This window comes from Cyprinodon tularosa, unplaced genomic scaffold, assembly GCF_016077235.1.
Source record: "Cyprinodon tularosa strain WSP-4 unplaced genomic scaffold, ASM1607723v1 ctg331, whole genome shotgun sequence".
In the NCBI taxonomy this organism is placed as follows: Eukaryota; Metazoa; Chordata; class Actinopteri; order Cyprinodontiformes; family Cyprinodontidae; genus Cyprinodon; species Cyprinodon tularosa.
The window spans coordinates 977,847-997,033 of NW_024039043.1; the positions used below are offsets into that span (position 1 = coordinate 977,847).

General features: G+C 38.0%; 1 protein-coding gene across 3 annotated transcripts; it reads right to left on the bottom strand.

The window, feature by feature from the left end:
• Positions 1–1,889: 1,889 nt before the first annotated feature.
• p4ha1b (prolyl 4-hydroxylase, alpha polypeptide I b) lies at positions 1,890–18,983 on the bottom strand. Of its 3 annotated transcripts, XM_038293883.1 has the most exons (16): positions 18,729–18,983; positions 13,571–13,653; positions 13,338–13,434; positions 11,929–12,080; positions 11,204–11,341; positions 10,797–11,036; positions 10,484–10,698; positions 10,220–10,396; positions 9,983–10,053; positions 7,820–7,885; positions 6,391–6,490; positions 5,747–5,800; positions 5,596–5,661; positions 4,360–4,428; positions 3,921–4,017; positions 1,890–3,339 (listed from the first exon to the last, which is right to left on the bottom strand). In XM_038293883.1, the coding sequence occupies exons 1-16, from the start codon at positions 18,740–18,742 to the stop codon at positions 3,269–3,271; spliced, it is 1,710 nt and encodes a 569-aa protein (XP_038149811.1). In that variant the 5' UTR covers positions 18,743–18,983; the 3' UTR covers positions 1,890–3,268. The 3 variants fall into 3 exon arrangements, with proteins under 3 accessions (XP_038149811.1, XP_038149810.1, XP_038149809.1); XM_038293882.1 differs by lacking the exon at positions 9,983–10,053 and having other exon boundaries at positions 7,820–7,890; positions 18,729–18,981; XM_038293881.1 differs by lacking the exon at positions 7,820–7,885 and having other exon boundaries at positions 18,729–18,978.
• Positions 18,984–19,187: the final 204 nt, after the last annotated feature.

A 19,187-nucleotide genomic window follows, 5' to 3' on the forward strand; every position in this document is an offset into this window, starting at 1 on the left:
ATATAGCGCCTTTATTCAAGTTAGGAGACTTGACCAAAGCGCTTTACACTACATTCATTCACCTATTCAAGCACACACTCACACACTGATGGTGGCAAGCTACATTGTAGCCACAGCTGCCCTGGGGCTCACTGACAGAAGCAGGGCTGCCGTACACTGGCGCCACCAGGCCCTCTGACCACCATCAGTAGACAATGCAGGTGAAGTGTCTTGCCCAAGGACACAACGACACTAAAAGTCAGAGTCGGGGCTTGAACCGTCAACCCTTTGATTTCAGGGCAAACTCCTACATCCAACGCCACTGTCGCCCCACAGTGACAGTGATCTTGGTGTCGCTTACAGTGAGCTGTTTTATATTTAAAGAGCCAAGAGTAGTTTGACTGTTTGATAGAATAGAGGAAATATTTTGATTGATACTACCCAGACAGCATCATCATCGAACCAAAGTTTAATTAACTCTGTCAGTAACAGTTATCAGTGAATTTCCTATGGTTTAATCAACAGTCATTATGTGATGGATATGTTAGCGACGTCTTGACTGAAAATTTACGTTTATTCAGCGATGGTTTCTCAGTGTTGGATGCTGAACCTGTTTTATATTTCTGCCGAATACCGGAGCTCAACGCAGCAAGGCAGCTTACTGTGCTGGACAGGAAGTCCCACACAATCCAGCACTGCACAATATAAAATAATTTTACTATTTTATACTTTGACATTGGTCTGCTCTGGGACCAGGGAAACTAATTTTGTTTCATTTCATGTTAACGTGTTGAAATAACAAATAAAACTCCTTGAAATATGTGGTTGAAATGGCATATCGTTTTCATTTGTATCGGTTTAACTTTTGCCTGTGTTGATATTCTTCACTAAATGGAAAACAGGATAGGGAGGAAAAGACTGAGCCAAACCAAGCTCCTTAAAGGGCCAATGAGCAACAGGAGCAGTGAGGAGAAAGATAGAGGGAGAGCAGGTACTAGAAAAGGAAGATACTGTGCCAGAACTGTATACGCTGTAAAAGCCAGTCCTAATGCATGATGATTGAAGTATTGTGTAAGATTATAGTAGAAATGTGTCCAAACGTTGGCTTGCCTTAACAAGAGTGAACTTATCAGGCTCCATCCTCTACATAATACTGTAATAATAGTAAATGTGAAGCAACTTATTTCAATTATATCGCAATATGATTTGTGACACATTCCAAGCTATTGTAGATAGAATCACCAAAAGAAAGATGACATAAAAATCAAGTTTATAATGTCTGGCAGGGGAGACAGGGGAGGAACAAAGAAATTCTCAGCCTAGCCTTTTCAGAAGTAATCATGATGGATCCTTAAGACTGAAAATGGCCAGATTTAAATGATGGAATTAAAAGCAGAGGGAGCATGTCATCAAACTCACTTTTATCCCTGAACTTTTGTCCTCAGTAGTTTTTTGGGTCTGGCGTAAGGCCCTGGGCTCAGCCAAACCCAACTTAACTCTTAAGATTTTGGAAGGGATGGCAAGGAGGCATTTCACCTTAAAGACTGAATTAATACCAAAGCTAAATTCCTCAATATACCAATATAATTATTTTAAAAACTTGGCAGCAATTATTAGATTAGGGTTATTGTTTTCATACCAAAAGTAGCCAATTTTTAAAAGATATCTTTCTAATTTCCTCTCAGAAACACACTTCTGATTTAAATATAAATCAATTTAAATCCAGGCCTGCCAGAAGTATTTATAATTTCAAGCTATTTGTATGAGTTCCCCATTTCTTATTATTTTTTTGTGTTTTTTCACTTATGGAATAAAAGCTTCCTAAATCTCTGATTGTCTTTTGGTACATGATGTTCCAGCAGGTATGATCAAGTGAAGCACAGAGTCAGATCAACAAAAAACAACAAAAATAGAATAAGGCCTTTAATTTATCACATCTTCTTTAGCTGTTAGCGATCAAAGGTATATAGTTGTATTGTGTTCTAAAGTATAACACAATGCTGTTTAACACAGTATAATGTTCTCACTACAGAGGAGAAGATTCCTGCCCTCTAAATATGCAGGAAAAAATTTACTTGTTTTCACAGCAACTTACAACTGTGCCTTCTGAGCCCAAGGAAAATATTACTAAACTAAATTTGTGCCACATGGTAATTTCATTTTACTCTAACTTTACTTGAACATCATCCCACCCAAACTATGAAACACAATACAGTTATACAATTATTTTTTTTCTGTCAATAAAAGGTCTTTATTATAAAAGAAGACATTTAAAAGTTAACTTGGGACATATAAATAAAACACATCTCTGGAAAAATCCAAATATTTTCACACTTACTACCATTTATCACTGCCAAAAAAAACAAATGTAAAGGGTACCTAAACGCCAACTGAAACTTCCATACACTGAAAATGGAGCCTAATTAGATGGGATCTTATATGACTTTAAAAACAACTTTGGTTTAAAAATGATCCAATTTTTAGAGCGATGTCAGAGTGTAAACATTGGAAGTAAAGTGTAGCAAATCACATGATGTGCAATGGGTGATAAAGTATTGCATAGATTAGCAAGAAATAAAAACCTTGCTCTGAATTCCCCCTTTGATAGCTTTAAAAAAAATGTTGGTTTGTTCATGCACAAAAGGTTTTCAGGTCAAATCTGGTTGAGAAAAAGAAAGATTTCCCATATTCGGTGAGTCTAACGCAGTGTCACAGTCATATCTAGCCGATAAAGCATCAGCTAGTCAATGTGAAACATTGATGACATTTTTTCTCTTATTAAAATGTTAAACTTTTCCAAAAATAACAAACAAAACTCCAAGGGCCAATGTAAGGAAAGCAATTAAACAAATAAAAATGTGGGAAAAAAAACCCTCTGATGTTCACTTTAGAAAAAGGGGAAGCGGATCCCTGCAGTCACAACTGAGGGATAACCTCGCCACAGAGCAGGAGTTCATTCAGAGTGCAAAGGCTGACTCAAGGGAGTGAACAAAGCTCGGGTCTTTCTCAAATACTCTCCGACAATCCCAAGAACAAGTTATCTGTCACAGCGACGCGGATGCTGTCCGGGGGAGCTCGATATTATCAAAACAATCTCTGGGCTCACAGACAGAAAACAGGTGGGGAGAAAAATGGATCACTCAGGAGGGAGGACGGGGGAGGAGGGGGGGGAGCCATTTGGACCCCATGGATCATCTGTGGTGTGCTGCAGTGTTCTCTGATCCTCTGTGGTTAAAAAGAGGACTGGGATAAGGGATTAGATAGGAAAGGTTGTTGTTCTCTCTTTACATCATTCAGTTTCATTCAAGCCGCAGGGTCGCCGCCACTCCTGACCCCGTTCATGGATCCACTTGTTTGATACTAAAAGAAAGAGGAAAAAAAACTTGATCTTAAGAATAATCTAGATCATGTCTTTACACATATAGTGTCTTGAAAACAAATGAATAATCCTTTCACTTTTTACATTTTCTTATGTCCTGCTCACAAATATCTTGTGAGAAGAGGACAAAGCTAACACTGCCAATCCCCCTGAACACATCATCTCCCTTATGAAAAACATGGGAAGGCTTTGCCTTAAACTGGGAGGAGGTTGGACCACAGAGTTAATAGATAAAAGTATAAATATACCAAAAGGTATATATATAGGCATGTTTTCAACGACAGAGTTCAGAGCAATGCACATTTATGCTTAGAATTAGATTTAACGCCCAGCTTTAAATCAAACTAGCAATCAAAGCTTAAAAACTGCTGTTTAGGGAAGCTATCTATCCACCTGAACTGAGCTGAAACTTTTTACAGAAAGCAAGACGTATACCACAAAATGCTTGTATCTGCGCTTTCTGATTCAAATGTTACCATTACTTTATTTATACCTCTCATAAAAACCTCCAAACATAAATGAAAGTTAAATTGAAAGTCTGATACTCAAAAGAGGAACTCACCCCACTTGTTGCCCACTAACACTGGACAGGCTGCATGCCGGGTGCTGTAGTCTCCTTCCCCGCTGGCAAACAGATTGTACCAGAACACAGCCGTACCCTGAAATCAGCGACAGAGGTAAGCAGCAGCTCTCTCTATTAAACTGTTAGCATGCATTAATCTCAAACATTCACTTCCAATTTCTATTTTTTAAAAAAACTGCTATAATTTTTATGTAAATGTATTATTTTAAACTATGCTATCTGAATCAGAAAGATATCTTTTTTTTTACGTCAGTAATATATGGATGCTATGAATCACAAAACCATTTAGTGTATAAAAGATTTAAAAAAATAGATTTTTTTTTTAAAATAAGATCAGATATTTGAATTTTGCATTTGTTCTAATATAATGTAGCAAAATTAATATATTAGTAAATTCTAGGTGTTAGTGCTTGGTTACCTTTTTAGGCCAAACTGCTGCACCTACATCAGGGAATACTGTGGCTCCCCCTGCAGTCACGTCACTCATCTGCAGCAGATAAAGCAAGGAAAAGAAAAGGTATTAACAGGCTTGTTGGGCTAACATCAAACCTTAGTCGCTCTTTACGATCCTAAGCTGCTTCTGAAACACAATAGTCGATGCAATGTTTATTAATTATTTATATTCATAGATTTAAGGTCAGCTCCATTCTATCTTATTCATATACATTATTTATAAGTTACTATACAGTCAATAACAGAGAATGAGTAGCACTACTAATACTGGGGAATACATTTAGCTGTTTTGTTTCTCTCAGCTATTTGCAACAAAAAAGTAGAAATATAATAAAAGCTAAAATGAACTTGCATGGAACCTTATTAATTACAGCATGCATTAAAAACCATTTTTTATTACTGTTTTGCTCATGAGCCTTGGTACATAAAAAAAAAGGAAAAAAGGTTTTATTTAATCAAATTGTTAAAGCTTCAGATTCCACTGGATATATCAACACTAGAAGTGTGCATGTGCAGCAAGAGGAAAGTAACAAAGAAGGGGTAAACACAACAGACACAAATGACTGGTGTCTGGGGGAAAAAAAACAGCAGAAGAGGAAGGAAGATCGTCCCTCTTCTTATTCAATAGTTAGTTTATTTTAGTAAGTGAACCTTTTATGTCTTAAATATATAAATAATATACTGTATTTTTCATATTTATAAAGTGATTTCTTTTCATTAAAAATAGGAAATGATTCCTTAGTGTTGCTTTTTTTTTTTAGCAGACACTTTTCTAAAATTTTTCCATAAAAAAATTATGCAACCATTTCTAGCATTTATTTAATCATATTTAGTTACTTTAACCCAATTGTTTCATGTTGGCAGTGTAGGACATTAAAAATTGTGTTAAAGTAACTAAATATGATTAAGTAAATGCCAAACGTGGTTGCATTATTTTTTCAGTGTACCTGTTTAAGCATGGACATTTTATGTTTATACACAAGTTTTCAGCAGGAAGCATTTAGCAAATTAACGTCATCTCAAAATCAGTTTATTTTTCTAAAACTGTTGTTTACAAACAATTATTTTTACATCATATTCCAACACCTTAGACTGAAAAGAATCATCATAATCATTTTGACACATTAGATGTGAAAAAACCCATCTAAGTAACAATCAAATGCCATTCAAAGCAACCTGTTATTAGCATGTGTTTACTCACATAAAATAGCCAAGTCGCAATACGATTTCCAGTTCCCAGCTCTTTAAAGGCATCTGGTTCATCTTTCTGTAAAAATATCAGACACCACATAGACTGTCATATCATATAAAGTCACAGCTTGACATCAGAAATCAAATTATTAAAAGCTTACCCTTCCAAAGTCAAAGTGAGGTTCATACTGCCCTCCAACACCATAGTTGGCAACCTTCAACATCAAACAAACACATTTTGTTTAAATTCACTCAGTGAGAAGCTTCTGGTGGATATTTATCAGTCTGCTGCGACTAAATGAGATCAAAGTCTCGATGTTGATCTTTAGTTGATATTTATATTTAAATTATTTCTTTAACAGCTTGCTCTCTAGTTTCAGGGGTGTCTTCAGCAGACAGACTGAGGCACACAGGTAGATGTTTTACATGTCTTCCACTAACAGACTACATTCAGTATGTTGCTCTAATCTTCTTCCCAAAGACATCAGAGAGCTCCATTTTTTCCAGAAGTTGACTCCTATTTCAACAGCCACAAGCAGCAGTTCTGTAATCTTGTATGATGTAAAACTCAAATATGTGATTAGGGAGTGAGGTTGTCCAAATTTATATTTTACAAAAGTTGTATTTTTATTTATTTATTTATTTTTACAGAATTTGAACCTTAAAAATATATTTTCTTTATTGTTTATCCTAAGCACAGTAATCATGTTGATATAAAACTTCTAAGTATGTTAGAAAAAAATACAGTTTTTAACAGTGAACGCATTTTTATGTCTTTGTCTAGAATAATTAATTAAAAGTCTACCTGAAGTTCTTCTGCTGTGTCCATTTCCAGACCTGTGATGGCCTCAATCCTCTCATTGATCTTTTCAATCACTGGATCTTCATAACTGGTGAGCCAAGCGCTGCAGTAAAGAAAGGCACAACACAGAGGCTAAGATATTCATTCATTTTTCTTAAAATACCAATCTGTTCACTAGATGGCAGTATATAGCTCTTTGGTGAAGAGAACAAAGCCATGCCATGCTCAGAACATGCTGAAAAGGATTAAGAAAATATATTGTTAATTTTTTTTTTTTTTTTGGAAATCTTTAAAAAATTAAGAAAAAGTGTGAAGAAATTAGAAAACCGGAAAGAGCCCAGTGATCTCCAAAGCAGCTTAGGGTACAGGTTTGTGCACTTTTATAGTCTGATTGAGCAACAAATAGAAAAAAAAAATCTTAGCTTTCACTATTCTAGAAAAATGTGTGCTTTTGTTCCTTTCAGGGTCTAAAATACACTATTTAAATTGTCCTTGTTATGGAAGAAGCAGTAAAAACCCACAATATCCACATCAAACCAGTCATACCACTAAAAACTGTTTCCATTTTAAGGATCATAATAAATTCCAAAACTTTAAAAAGATCTTTTTAGAAATGAAACAGCAAGTTAAAAAAACAGCTCAACTGCCTAAGGGTTTAAATGTATGAACCCTCACTTTGAGGTAGATAGGTAAATATAAGAGGTAACTAGATTTGATATTAATTGTATTTTTATGCAACGCCGAGTTATATTTTCAGGTCAAACATGAGCCAGCAGAGCAAGTATCTTAAAGCCAGTTCAAAGAACTGTTTCTCCAGCTCATCATATACTTATGCTCACTAAATCTAAAACAACATCCTGACTCACACATACAAACTGGGAAAAAAAAACACACCAAAAGGACACCACACCCTAACATCCTTGCACACTGACATTAATGACCAGGAGCAGTAAAACCAGAAAGATGTGGGGGTTTGAGTTAGCGTGCTATTTTTATGATGGTGTTCAGATGGATGCTTTAAAATAGATAACTAGCATTTATGTTTGCAGTTAAATTCTGAGTATTTAATACTACAATTAATGTAATGATATAAAAAAATATAAATCTGCTGCTATTACCGTAATACAATAGGAAAAAGATCTAAATATATGGAATTGCACACAGCAGTCCTTATGGAGATATTCATTCCTGTAGGGAAAATGGCTGAAAGAAAATGAATGAGTTTAATAAAATGTTCTATAGATCATCCAGTAGAAGGAATTAGGGGTTTAATTATCTTGGTTTAAACAAACTGTTTGCATCAATAATAATTAAACCCCATAAATTGTTAGTTTTACATTTAATTTTTTTTTTCTCTGTGCAAGGTCAAACAAAGCCAGGAGGCTGACAGAGATGAAGCTGGATTAAGACCTGTTGACCTGTGACCCCTTACCTCTTGGAGACTCTGTACTGGGCTGTGGTAAGTTTCCCAGTTTGAGGGTCATGCACCGTGGCCCGTCTTAGCTATGGTAGTTTTTAGAAGATACAGGAAATAAGGAGAGAAAAGAATAGGAAGAAAAACAAGAAGAGGACAGACGGAATAGGAGATGGAAAGAGGGAGAGAGAAGATGAGGTCAGTGGTTGGTGGCGTTATTAATAAGAAAAAGCAGAGCGCTGTATGAAGCAATACTGGACCTCTACATGTTTCAGAATATTAGCTTTCGTTATTAATGCATCAGCTGCCTCTGATACACTAAACGGGAGACGAAGAAACTGTTATTATTAACTAGCAGAAAAAAGTCAAAAATGTCCCCCTTCAGCTTGTTGTTACCTTTGTGTAACAGACTCCTGAGCAGCAGATCGTCTCGATAATTTAAAATATGCTACTTTTTTACCCATACCAAAGTAAGTTGTAAAATAATAGAGTTTATACAGCCTAGTATATCTCTATTTCCTTTAATGATAATCTATTGATGAGTCTAATATAACTTTAAACTAGTATCAACACCTCTTGTACTTTCCCACATTAAAAAGAAAAACTTCTAGGTAAATATTTGGAATTTTATGTGATAAACCAACACAAAATAGAGCCTGTGTGTCAGACAAATATGATACGTTGTTTTCCAGCTTTAAAAAAAGGAAAACAATGAAATATGAGTGTAGTATTCAGCCCCCTTTACTCTGAATCCCTAAATAAAATTGTGTAAACATTTTGCAATCTTTTCTCAGGTTGACTTGTATATAATGTCATATAATACAGCTGTTCTGTAAAACACAGCTATAACAAATACTCACAGCTATAAAAAATAGTCATTTTTAGTAAAACTTAAAACAGATATATCATTGCATAAAGCTATAGGTACAAGGCAAACGCATAAAATAGGGTGCTATGGTCAGGTGGGACAAAAATCTTTATATGCAACAAACTAGCACCCGAAATCTGCTTGCATCAGTACTTTGGTGTGAACTCTGCAGTAAATACACAACCAATATAATCAATCAGAGCATTTACATTCTGTTTCTGACTGATGCTGGAACCAATTCTGAGTCTATCTACCAGACCAAACAAACAAGCACAACAACCATATTTAAATAATTCAGATAAGAAAGACTAGATTGTCTTGCTTACTAAATAAATACATGCATTTATACATATCTAAATTTACCATTTATGGCTATGCATGGTACAGAAATTAAATGCACACCTGATGAATAAAAAGAATAAAAAGAAAGCACAAATATAGCTTTTCTGGAGGAAAATGCTGAAAAAAATCTGTTGTTTTATGTCTTTTTTTGATCTGACTGTTAATGAGTAAACTCATAATTCTCTGAGCACATCCGGGCTTCACAGCGGAGCAGAGCATGTAGTTTGAAAATGGAAATGAAACGACTGGAAGAAAAGTACCGAGTTGAGCGGACTGGGGAAGTAACCAGTGTAAATACAGGAAAACACCTTCCATCACAGAAACAAACCATCCCCATAGTGGTGGCAGCATTATACTGTGGGGAAAACCAACTTCAGCACTAACATAAGCTAGCCAGAGTTACTGATATTACAGATCCCTCCTGGAAAACAACATGTCAGAGGCTTTAAAGGAATTAAGACTAGACTTAAAAATGGAGCTAGAGCTGTAATTATATTCTGTACTTTGAGGTTCGGTATATTCATGTGTTAAAATGTTCCAGCCAGATCTAAACTCAATAGAAAATTTATAAATTGAAAGAGTCTCCCTATTCAACTTGAATAAATGTATCCTACTTTACAAATGAAATAAAAAACCTTGTAGATGAGCAGAGCTGGTCGAGTCACGTCCCCAAAAGGCTTTTATTGGTTAAAACTACTAAGAGGCTTGTGTCATTTTTGTTCCAATTTACCATTATTTGCTGGTCTATCACATAGAAACCCAATTTAATACATGGAGAAATTTGGCTTTAAGGAACTAAATATGCCTTATAAATGTTTTCTTAATCTGTATTTCGCTCAGGAGCCTTGAAGCTTTGGAGGGGCAGCAAAGTGGAGTTTTGGACTGACGGGAGTCCAAAGAGGGAACTAGAAGTGTTTTTAAGGGGTGGAGGATAATGCCCTCCAAAATCTCCCCCATAACCTCTATCTTACCTTTTGCTGATCCTGTAAGAAGCTGTTTCCAGTACTCCAGTGACAGGGTTGGAGATGGTTGCCCTGCGCAGCTGTGAAGCCAGGAACATGATTTAACCCCCACACTGAGGCACAGGTGCATGTCTGTGTGATTGTCTAACCCACCAAACCAGCCTCAAGGCTTCCACCTACCACAACTCAACATGTTGAATCACATCCAAGCCACTGCACACAATCCTACTGCTCCTAATTACTTACTCGTGGTTTCGCCAGTTGCTTGATTTTCTCGATTTCTTCATCAGAGATAATGTCAAGGTAACGAACGATGTAGGGGCGGTCCCACTCATCTTGCTGTTTGATAGGTGCCAGCACATACCTGGGGTGGCGGTTGTTGTCATAGTATCGACAAAACAGCCTGCTCTCTCTGCGGGGGGTCTGATGGTGAGATAGCAAAATAAAAAAACTGTGTTGTAGATAGAAGTAGGGTTAACTCAGACATTATAGTCCTCTTTTCTTCCTTACCATCCTAAGCCCCTCCCCTCGACAAAGCATTTCGTACTTCTTCCTCTCTGGGATCAGAGAGAAGGATTTCTTTGAGGACTGTTTCTTTTTTTTGGGTGTCTCCTCTTTTTCTCCCTCCTCTGGTTTCTGGGCCTTTTCCTCTGCCTCTTTTTTCTGCTTCTCCAGCTGATACTCAAAGTACTTCACATTGCCTTTGGCACGCTGATGCTCTGGGTCTGAAAAGGTGGAAAACAAATACTAGTAATGCTGATGATGTCACCATAAGGAGGAAATCAAAGCATTCAATTCTCTGAAATAGTTAAAGGAAGGTTACCGAGTTGAAGCAGCTTCAAGGTGTACTCTAGCGCTCGCTTAATCTCCCCCTGCTGGTAGATGGAGTAACTGAGGTAGTCCAGCACCGTCACCTTGTCTATGGTGGACTCCTCTCCCTCGTCGAGCTGTTTCAGGGCCTGGGCCATCCACAGCTCTGTGTGGTAGTAATCAGCATCTGAGTAGGATATTTTCCCCAGCTCGTAACAGTCCTCCACTGTCATCTGGCTCTTGTGCTTTACTCCTGGTGAGCAGAAAGCAAACAGGAAGGTCAAACATTATTAAAAAGATAAAAATCCATCACACCACAGGTGGCTGCTTTTTACACAAAAGCTTAAAAACATGACAACCAGGAAAAATAGTCATTTTTGTACACTATTTTAAAATGACAATGGCTTTGTTAGGTTTTACCAGGAAGGTTTCCTGTTGAAATGGTGTTGGCATCAAGTTTATAGGTGTCCTGTAACCGAAGCAAAGCTTTAGCAGCCCCAGTTTGGTCCTCCTCAGTGGGAAAGTACTGTCTTTGGATGGTTAGGTTGGAGATAAATCCTGGTAGAAAAGAACATGACAAAAAAAGATAAGGAAACACATTTCCCTGTAAGGATATAAACACAGTTTGAAGAGCAATCAATCTAATGACTTTATATATTTAAAAGGGAAAAATTTTGATGTAAAAAGCAAATAAAATAAAACAACGGATACACACACACAATTAAAACAGTGTTAAACTAGAATCAGCTTTAAAAAGGAGCTTGTTCTAAAAAAAAGTGAATCACAAAACATTGATATTTCCTAGCAGAAATAGATACAGTAATAAAGATATATTTACCATTTCTTAACTTGGAGAAATATAAACTATTATCTGAACTAAAGATGAGTAAAAATCCCTAAGATAAATACTTGTTATGGAAGCATTTGAGTTTATTTAGCTTCTTTATCACCCTTCACATTGTCACACTGAGAAGAAAAACTTAAACCCTCCAAAATCTTGATTGACAAAGTTCAAGTGATTATACAGTTCAAAATGATAATGCTGCTATGACTTTATTACTACTTTAATTGTTGTACTAATAGGTATTATTAGCTATTTGACAGAACTGGTTTAAATTATTTAAGACATCCTCAGTCATCCATACCATCAGTGGTGTCACTAAGTACCAGACTCTCCAGGTCCCCCCACTCTGTGTTCAGCCTCTTCATCAGTTTGAAAGCATTGACAGGGTGGCCTAAAAACCCTTCAGGGTCCTGCGTGGCTGTTGCTGTCAGGGAATCCAACTTGTCCGCCCACCTGTCAGGAAAATGGTTACAAGTGTGTTGATTAGCATTATAATGCAAACATGTTGGCCAAACGTGACTGATACCCAATGATGATTGACTTCAGCACTACAGCTGTAATCTAAAAATGCTCACTTGTGTCTGAACTCTGTAGTACCGGCAATAACATCACAGTGTAACTCATAACAGAGCTAAAAATCCTCAGAATGATATAAATGCTACCCTCTTGGGGTACGTTTTTCTTTTTTTATGATTCACTGGAATCTCCTCATGCGCTAAAAACATATTTTATGTCTGGTATCCTCTTGTCTTTTTTCATACGAAGCCTATGTGTGTTCAATTTAATCTGTTTTTTTTTTTTTTACCAAGAAGTCACTAGACTCCACTAGGTGCAGCCAATGTCTGGATCCCTGCTTTTTGCAAATGACAAGATTCTGCTGACTTCCTCCTGCCAAGACCTACAGCATGCGCATGCAGTGAAGTTGCCCGGGATGAGAATCCACTCCTCCTAGTCAGAGGCCATGGCTCTCAACCAGAAAAAGGTGCCTTGTCCCTTTCAGGTTGGAGGAAAGTTCCTGTTTCAAGTGGAGGAGTTTAAGAATCTTGGGGTCTTGTTCACGAGTGAGGGTAGAAAGGAGTGGGAGACCGATATAAACAGATCTGTGTGGCTGCTGCTATAATGCAGACACTGCTCCAGTCTGTTGAGGTGAATATAGAGCTGGGGGAGAGGCAAAGCTCTCGATTAACCGGTCAGTCTACGTTCCTAGCCTCATCTATGGTCATGAAATCTGGATCATGACCGAAAGAACGAGATCCCCGATACAAGCGGGTGAAATTAGCTCGCTCCTGAGGGTTACAGGGGCCTTAGAGATAGGGTGAGAAAATTGGTTATTCTGGAGAGCCACAGCAATAGAGCCGCTTCTGCTCCACGCCGAGAGGAGTCAGCTGAGGTGGCTCCGACATCTTTTTCATAGACTTCCTCCCCTGCAACCCGGTCCAGATATAGCGGAAGTCGACGTGTGTGAGGAGCCAATGTTTTTTTTAATAACACTGTTTTGACATAAAATGTGACTCATATGAGTATTACAAAAGACACATTTCAGATTAAACTTCAATGTCCAAAGATGGAGTCTTTGTCTCTGCAACTCAAAACATTTATTCCTTTTAATAGTTAAGAATAGTAATTGGAAGCTGACTGTATGATGATGAAAGTGACTGACAAAAAGCTAAGCTATTCTTCATGTGTGCTAGCTTCTTTGCATAGACTTACCGTTTGACCCGCTCCAGTTTGTTTTCCTCTGCTCTGATGTAATCCTTCAGAGATGTGACGAGGTCTTTTTCAGTGTACAGCAGATCTGTCATCTGGCCTGCGGAGTAACAAACCAAACACAGATGCATGAATTGAATAATGCATTAACAATCTAATCATTTTTTATGATTTGCAGGTGTTTGCTGTAGTCAAATGAACAGTCAGAAGGGTTGGTTTTACAATGTGAATATTACCTATGGAGGTGAAGAAATCATTGTGGGCTGAGAGCGACTGCAGGCAGCTCAGAAGCACTAAAAAGCAACATGGAAGCTCCATTCTGAAAGAGATTAAGTGAAATCCTTCTGTAAATTCATTAGAATCAGCTCCAGTTTTTCTCCCATAATGCAATGCGCAACTTTTTTCACTTCCTCAAAACCTAATAATAGAGGGATTATTTATCAGGTTTTAGACTCCTAATGTGCAGAATCAGCATTCTCGTTATAATAAGGCACCAAAAACTGAACTTGTTTCGTTTCAGATTATTATCAAGACTGATTTACTTACAGTTTTTGGCCCAAGTATTCTCTTTCCTTTCCCTCTCCTCTGATAGGTTGCAATAGGAGGGCTGTCTCTTAGGCTGTATAAACAACCTTTCTATGAAGGCTATATCTAATAGATTTTGTAACAGGATCCTATTCCTTAAAAGGCAAACTAACATCTCTTATTCACAGAGGAAAAAACATGAGCCTACTTGCATGGGTACAGATTCATGCATTTGCACCTTTGCATGGTTTTTCAGTATCAGTTGTTTTTGTTATTTCTTCTTTTTGATGTTGATAAAGTTTCACCTATTTATTTCACCTATTTATTTCAACAAGTTGGAATATATATAAAAAAAAAACAAACTGTTTTCTCACCCCTCGTGGGGTGGTATGTGTCATCCTCAAGCTCGGGTCCTCTACCAGAGGCCTGGGAGTTTGAGGGTTCTGCGCAGTATCTTAGCTGTTCCTAGGACTGCGCTCTTCTGGACAGAGACCTCTGATGTTTTACCTGGAATCTGCTGTAGCCACTCTCCCAGTTTGGGGGTCACAGCCCCCAGTGCTCCAATTACCACTGGCACCACTGCTGCTCTAGCTCCTCCTTTAGTCCTTGGTATTTCTCAAGCTTCTCGTGTTCTTTCTTCTTGATGTTGCTGTCGCTTGGGATTGCCACATCTATCACTACTGCCTTCTTCTGCTGTTTGTCGATCAACACGATGTCTGGTTGGTTAGCCATCACCTGTTTGTCAGTCTGGATCTTGAAGTCCCATAGGATCTTAGCTCGGTCATTCTCAACTACCTTAGGAGGTGTCTTCCATTTTGACCTTGGGACTTCCAGCCCATACTCATGGCAGATGTTCCTGTACACTATGACAGCTACCTGGTTGTGGCGTTCCATGTATGCACTTCCTGCCTGCATTTTACACCCTGCTGTTATGTGCTGTATTGTTTCAGAGGCATCTTTGCACAGTCTGCATCGGGGGTCCTGCCTGGTGTGGTAGAACCTGGCCTCTATTGATCTTGTACTGAGTGCCTGTTCTTGTGCTGCCATGATTAGTGCCTCTGTGCTGTCCTTCAGTCCAGCCTTTTCCAGCCACTGGTAGGATTTTTTGATATCAGCCACTTCTTCTATTTGTCTGTGGTATACGCCGTGCAGCGGCTTGTCCCTCCATGATGGTTCTCCTTCCTCTTTCTTGTCCTCACTTTCGGTTTTCTCCTGCCTGAGGTACTCACCAAGCCATTTGTCTTTGGGGGCCATCTTTCTGATGTACTCCTGGATCTTAGTTGTTTCATCCTGGACAGTGGTCTTGACACTCACTAGCCCTCGGCCTCCCTCGCTACGCTTGGTGTACAGTCTCAGAGTGCTGGATTTGGGGTGGAACCCTCCATGCATTGTGAGGAGCTTTCTCGTCTTGATGTCAGTAGCCTCTATCTCCTCCTTTGGCCAGTTTATTATACCAGCGGGGTATCTGATGACTGGTAGGGCATATGTGTTGATGGCTTGGATCTTGTTTTTCCCATTCAGCTGACTTTTCAGGACCTGCCTTACTCTTTGTAGGTATTTAGCTGTGGCAGTCTTTCTTGCCATCTCCTCGTGGTTTCCGTTAGCCTGTGGCACCCCAAGGTATTTGTAGCTGTCCTGAACATCTGTAATGTGGCCTTCTGGTAGTTCAACCCCCTCGGTTCTGATCATCTTCCCTCTCTTTGAGACCATGCGACCGCACTTGTCCGGTCCGAATGACATCCCAATGTCGTTGCTGTGGATCCTGGTAGTGTGGATCAGTGAGTCGATGTCTCGTTCACTCCTGGCATACAGCTTGATGTCATCCATGTAGAGGAGGTGACTGATGATTGTTCCGCTTCGGAATTGGTATCCGTAGCCAGCCTTTGTGATGATCTGGCTGAGGGGGTTCAGGCCTATGCAGAACAGCAGCGGGGATAGTGCATCGCCTTGGTATATGCCGCACTTGATGGTGACTTGTGCTATTGGCTTTGCATTGGCTTCCAGACTTGTTTTCCACAGCTTCATTGAGTTCTTGATGAAGGCTATTAGAGTCCTGATGATCTTGTACATTTCCAGGCATTCCAGTTTTTTTTTTTTGCCTGGAAATATATATATATATATATATATATATATATATATATATATATATATATATATATATATATATATATATATAAATTATATATATATATAAATTTAATGGTCCAATGAAGGTAATTTAAAAAAACAGGACATTTCCTCACTTTCTAAAAAAAACCCGGGACGCCCAGGACCGGACGTGAAATACGAACATGTCCTGGGAAATACGGACGTTTGATATTTCCCAGGACATGTTCGTATTTCACGTCCTTTCATTGTGCTATTCATTCATTACAGGAATTGGTAAACATTTTTAATAAATACATTTTGAATAAAATTATCATTTGTTATTGGAGTTATTGCTGTTGATTTTTACTGAAAAGCATTTTTAATAAATCAACTGTTAATATCATGTTATTGTAGGATTACCTAGGCCTATGCATGGGAACAGAGATCCCCCGCCGCCGCCCCCCCGCTCCAAGGTGTCCTGGTTTTTCAAAATGAAAATATGGTCACCCTATATATATATATATATATATATATATATATATATATATATATATATATATATATATATATATATATATATATATATATATATATATATATATACATACAATGGATATTATACAGATAATATAAAAGAATACAATACACACAATGAAAGAAAAGGAAGAATGTGTGTAAGTAAAAGCCACGGGGAGTTCATCCAGCCACGCAACCATGTCAGAAACAAAAAACTAAGTCTGTGTTTGATGTCAACATGCATGGTTCAGCTCTAATTTTTCAATAAGCCTTAAATCCTGAAAGGCATGTCAGTATTTCTGGGCAGTATGGGGCAGAAAATCAAAGTTACATGAGAATCTTGAAATAAGATCAGTAACTGAGCCCATGGTGGATCAAAATTTAAACCCAACAAACGTCTTTAGATGCTTCAGTCGAGTAAGATGAGTAGAGCAGTCTATTGCCAGAGCAAAGACAAACACACACAATGTACACTTACACTTATGGTCTATTTAAACAAAGTAAATAGGCACATTTTGTGAGGGGAAATGAGCAAATGAGAACTCACAGTGGAGATTTGCATTGGAAATTTGTTTAGAGGCAATGGCTCAAACAACCACTGAGCCAGCTAAGAGATCCCAGAAAAAAATATATGCAAAACTGGTTAAAATGGGAGGATAAATGGTTAAAACAATGGTAGCCAACTCAACAGCCTTACCCACAGGTTAAAAGAAATTCATCCAAAAAAAATATGTTTTTGTGCAGCAGCTCTCCCGAGTGCATCAAACTATCATCAGACTACAGGTTTAGACAAGCTCTGACTTCGCCCTCTGGTTTTTAATGTAGGTCATCAGCATGCTGCCACAACAAGTTCAAATATATTTGAACACCTACCATTCAATCAAAATCAACCTAAACTGACAGTATGCATAACAAATGATCACTGAAAGCTCTTCATCACGAAACACCAGAAAAAAAGCTAAAACATAAAGGAATTTAATTACTGTAATCAATGTAATAACAGGGTAACGACTACAGCCTCCCAGATACTGTGTTGTATAAATCCAAGTGTAACGCCCGGATTAAAACTGCTCATTATACAAGAAAAAACTTTTTACATGTTTTATACCAAACCCAAGAGCCAGCCTCATTGTTGCTCTGCATCAATTGTAACAGCCAAGGCCATTGCCATTTCAACTTTGATAAGCCACAAACCAGGGGGCATCTTTTTTATGCTTTCCAACAGATCCTCCTCTTTTTGCCTGAAAACACAGCCTATTGTGGAAAAACGGCTCCTACGGTGTTTGTTCTTAGCTACAATATCAACATAAAGGATCAATCAATTATTTTTTAATCTCATCAGTAAAAAAGGTTGATCAACAAAAAGCATTTAATAAAACATTTTGCAGACTGAATAAAAAAGCTGCTATTAATTTGGGCATTTGGTTTACAATATTACTTAATGTTCTACAACAAAAGGCCATAATAGGTGTATTTCTATTTTGTGTATTTAACACTACACAAAAAAAGCATACTTTTAAATAGCTAATAATTGATAAGCCTTATCCATTAACCATATTAACACACAATACTAATCTTATTTTTATTTTATTTGTTTTTATACACTTTTGTAAAGCCTCCTGGCACAGAAGCGTCTAACTTAACTTTTAGTGTAAGCATAGCCATGCAATGAAACGCAGAGGAAATGGATAAGACTGCCACGTCTTCGCCCCTCCCCTCCATGGAAACTCATGAGGCTGACATCCCTTAAAGTTAAATTTAAAACTAACCAGATTTAGGGATCCTTCAGCTCCTCTAAACTAGATATGTTCTATTTACGCTCAATCTTTGCTGTAGACATTATTTGCAAGGCAAGATTCATCTCTTGTAGTATTTTCTATTAAATAAAACCCCTTAGAAAAGTGCAGAAGGGTTTTTTTACACTGTATTTATATTTCTATGTGTATTTGAGTATTGTTTTTGTTGCTGTTTTATAAATAGGTGCAACTTTAAAGCAGTTTCATCCTACACTCCTACTTTGCATAGGAATGCCATAACTCCGCCAACAACGTGGGCAGAACCACATTTTTCTTTTGTCTCCTGTTGTTTTTGCATTTTGCTACTTTTTAACCTACGTCATCCTTCCTTCCGGTCACTAATATAAACCCATGATTCTCAGTTCTTACGCTAAACAGCAAAGCCCTTAACAGTTAATTGGGAGGAAAACAATCAGATGAGTATTCAGTCCTGATTTATGTCTCATCTGATCCATGAGGCTGTATTTACCTTTTCCAAAGCATCCTGTGGGAAGCAGAATCCCCGCGTCCTCAGCCGATGTGTCCTCTAATGTAAAAGTCTGACTTCCTCGGTGAAGACTTGAATAAACGGGCAGAGGATCCTCCTCCTCTCCTGTGATGTTTCGGTGAACTGTTGGCTATGCGGAGGTCTGGGCTGGATTTTCTCTGTCTGAATGCTACGTGCAGGCGCACATGCCTTCAGTTTGGTGCGGATCTGAAGGGGGTGCTGTCCTGTAAATCGATGGGGGATTTTTTTTTGTGCGTAGCTACGCAGCAACCGTTTTGTTGAATAGATCCCCCGAAACAAAGTAACGCCACGCTTCTGCCACGTATTAAGACCTTCCCTACAATCAGGGAAATCATGAATGATGACAAAATAAGGATTAGACACCCTTATAACCTAATCAGCAGGACACAATGTGTTTTTGTTGTTGTTTTGTATACAGGC

What these genes read in the sequence shown, in the direction of transcription:
- p4ha1b (XM_038293883.1), bottom strand. An exon ending in GAGGGGAGGGGCTTAGGATG is followed by an intron (nt 10,397 to 10,483) that starts GTAAGGAAGAAA and finishes TCTCACCATCAG; the next exon opens with ACCCCCCGCAGAGAGAGCAG. An exon ending in AGCAACTGGCGAAACCACGA is followed by an intron (nt 10,054 to 10,219) that starts GTAAGTAATTAG and finishes CTGGCTTCACAG; the next exon opens with CTGCGCAGGGCAACCATCTC.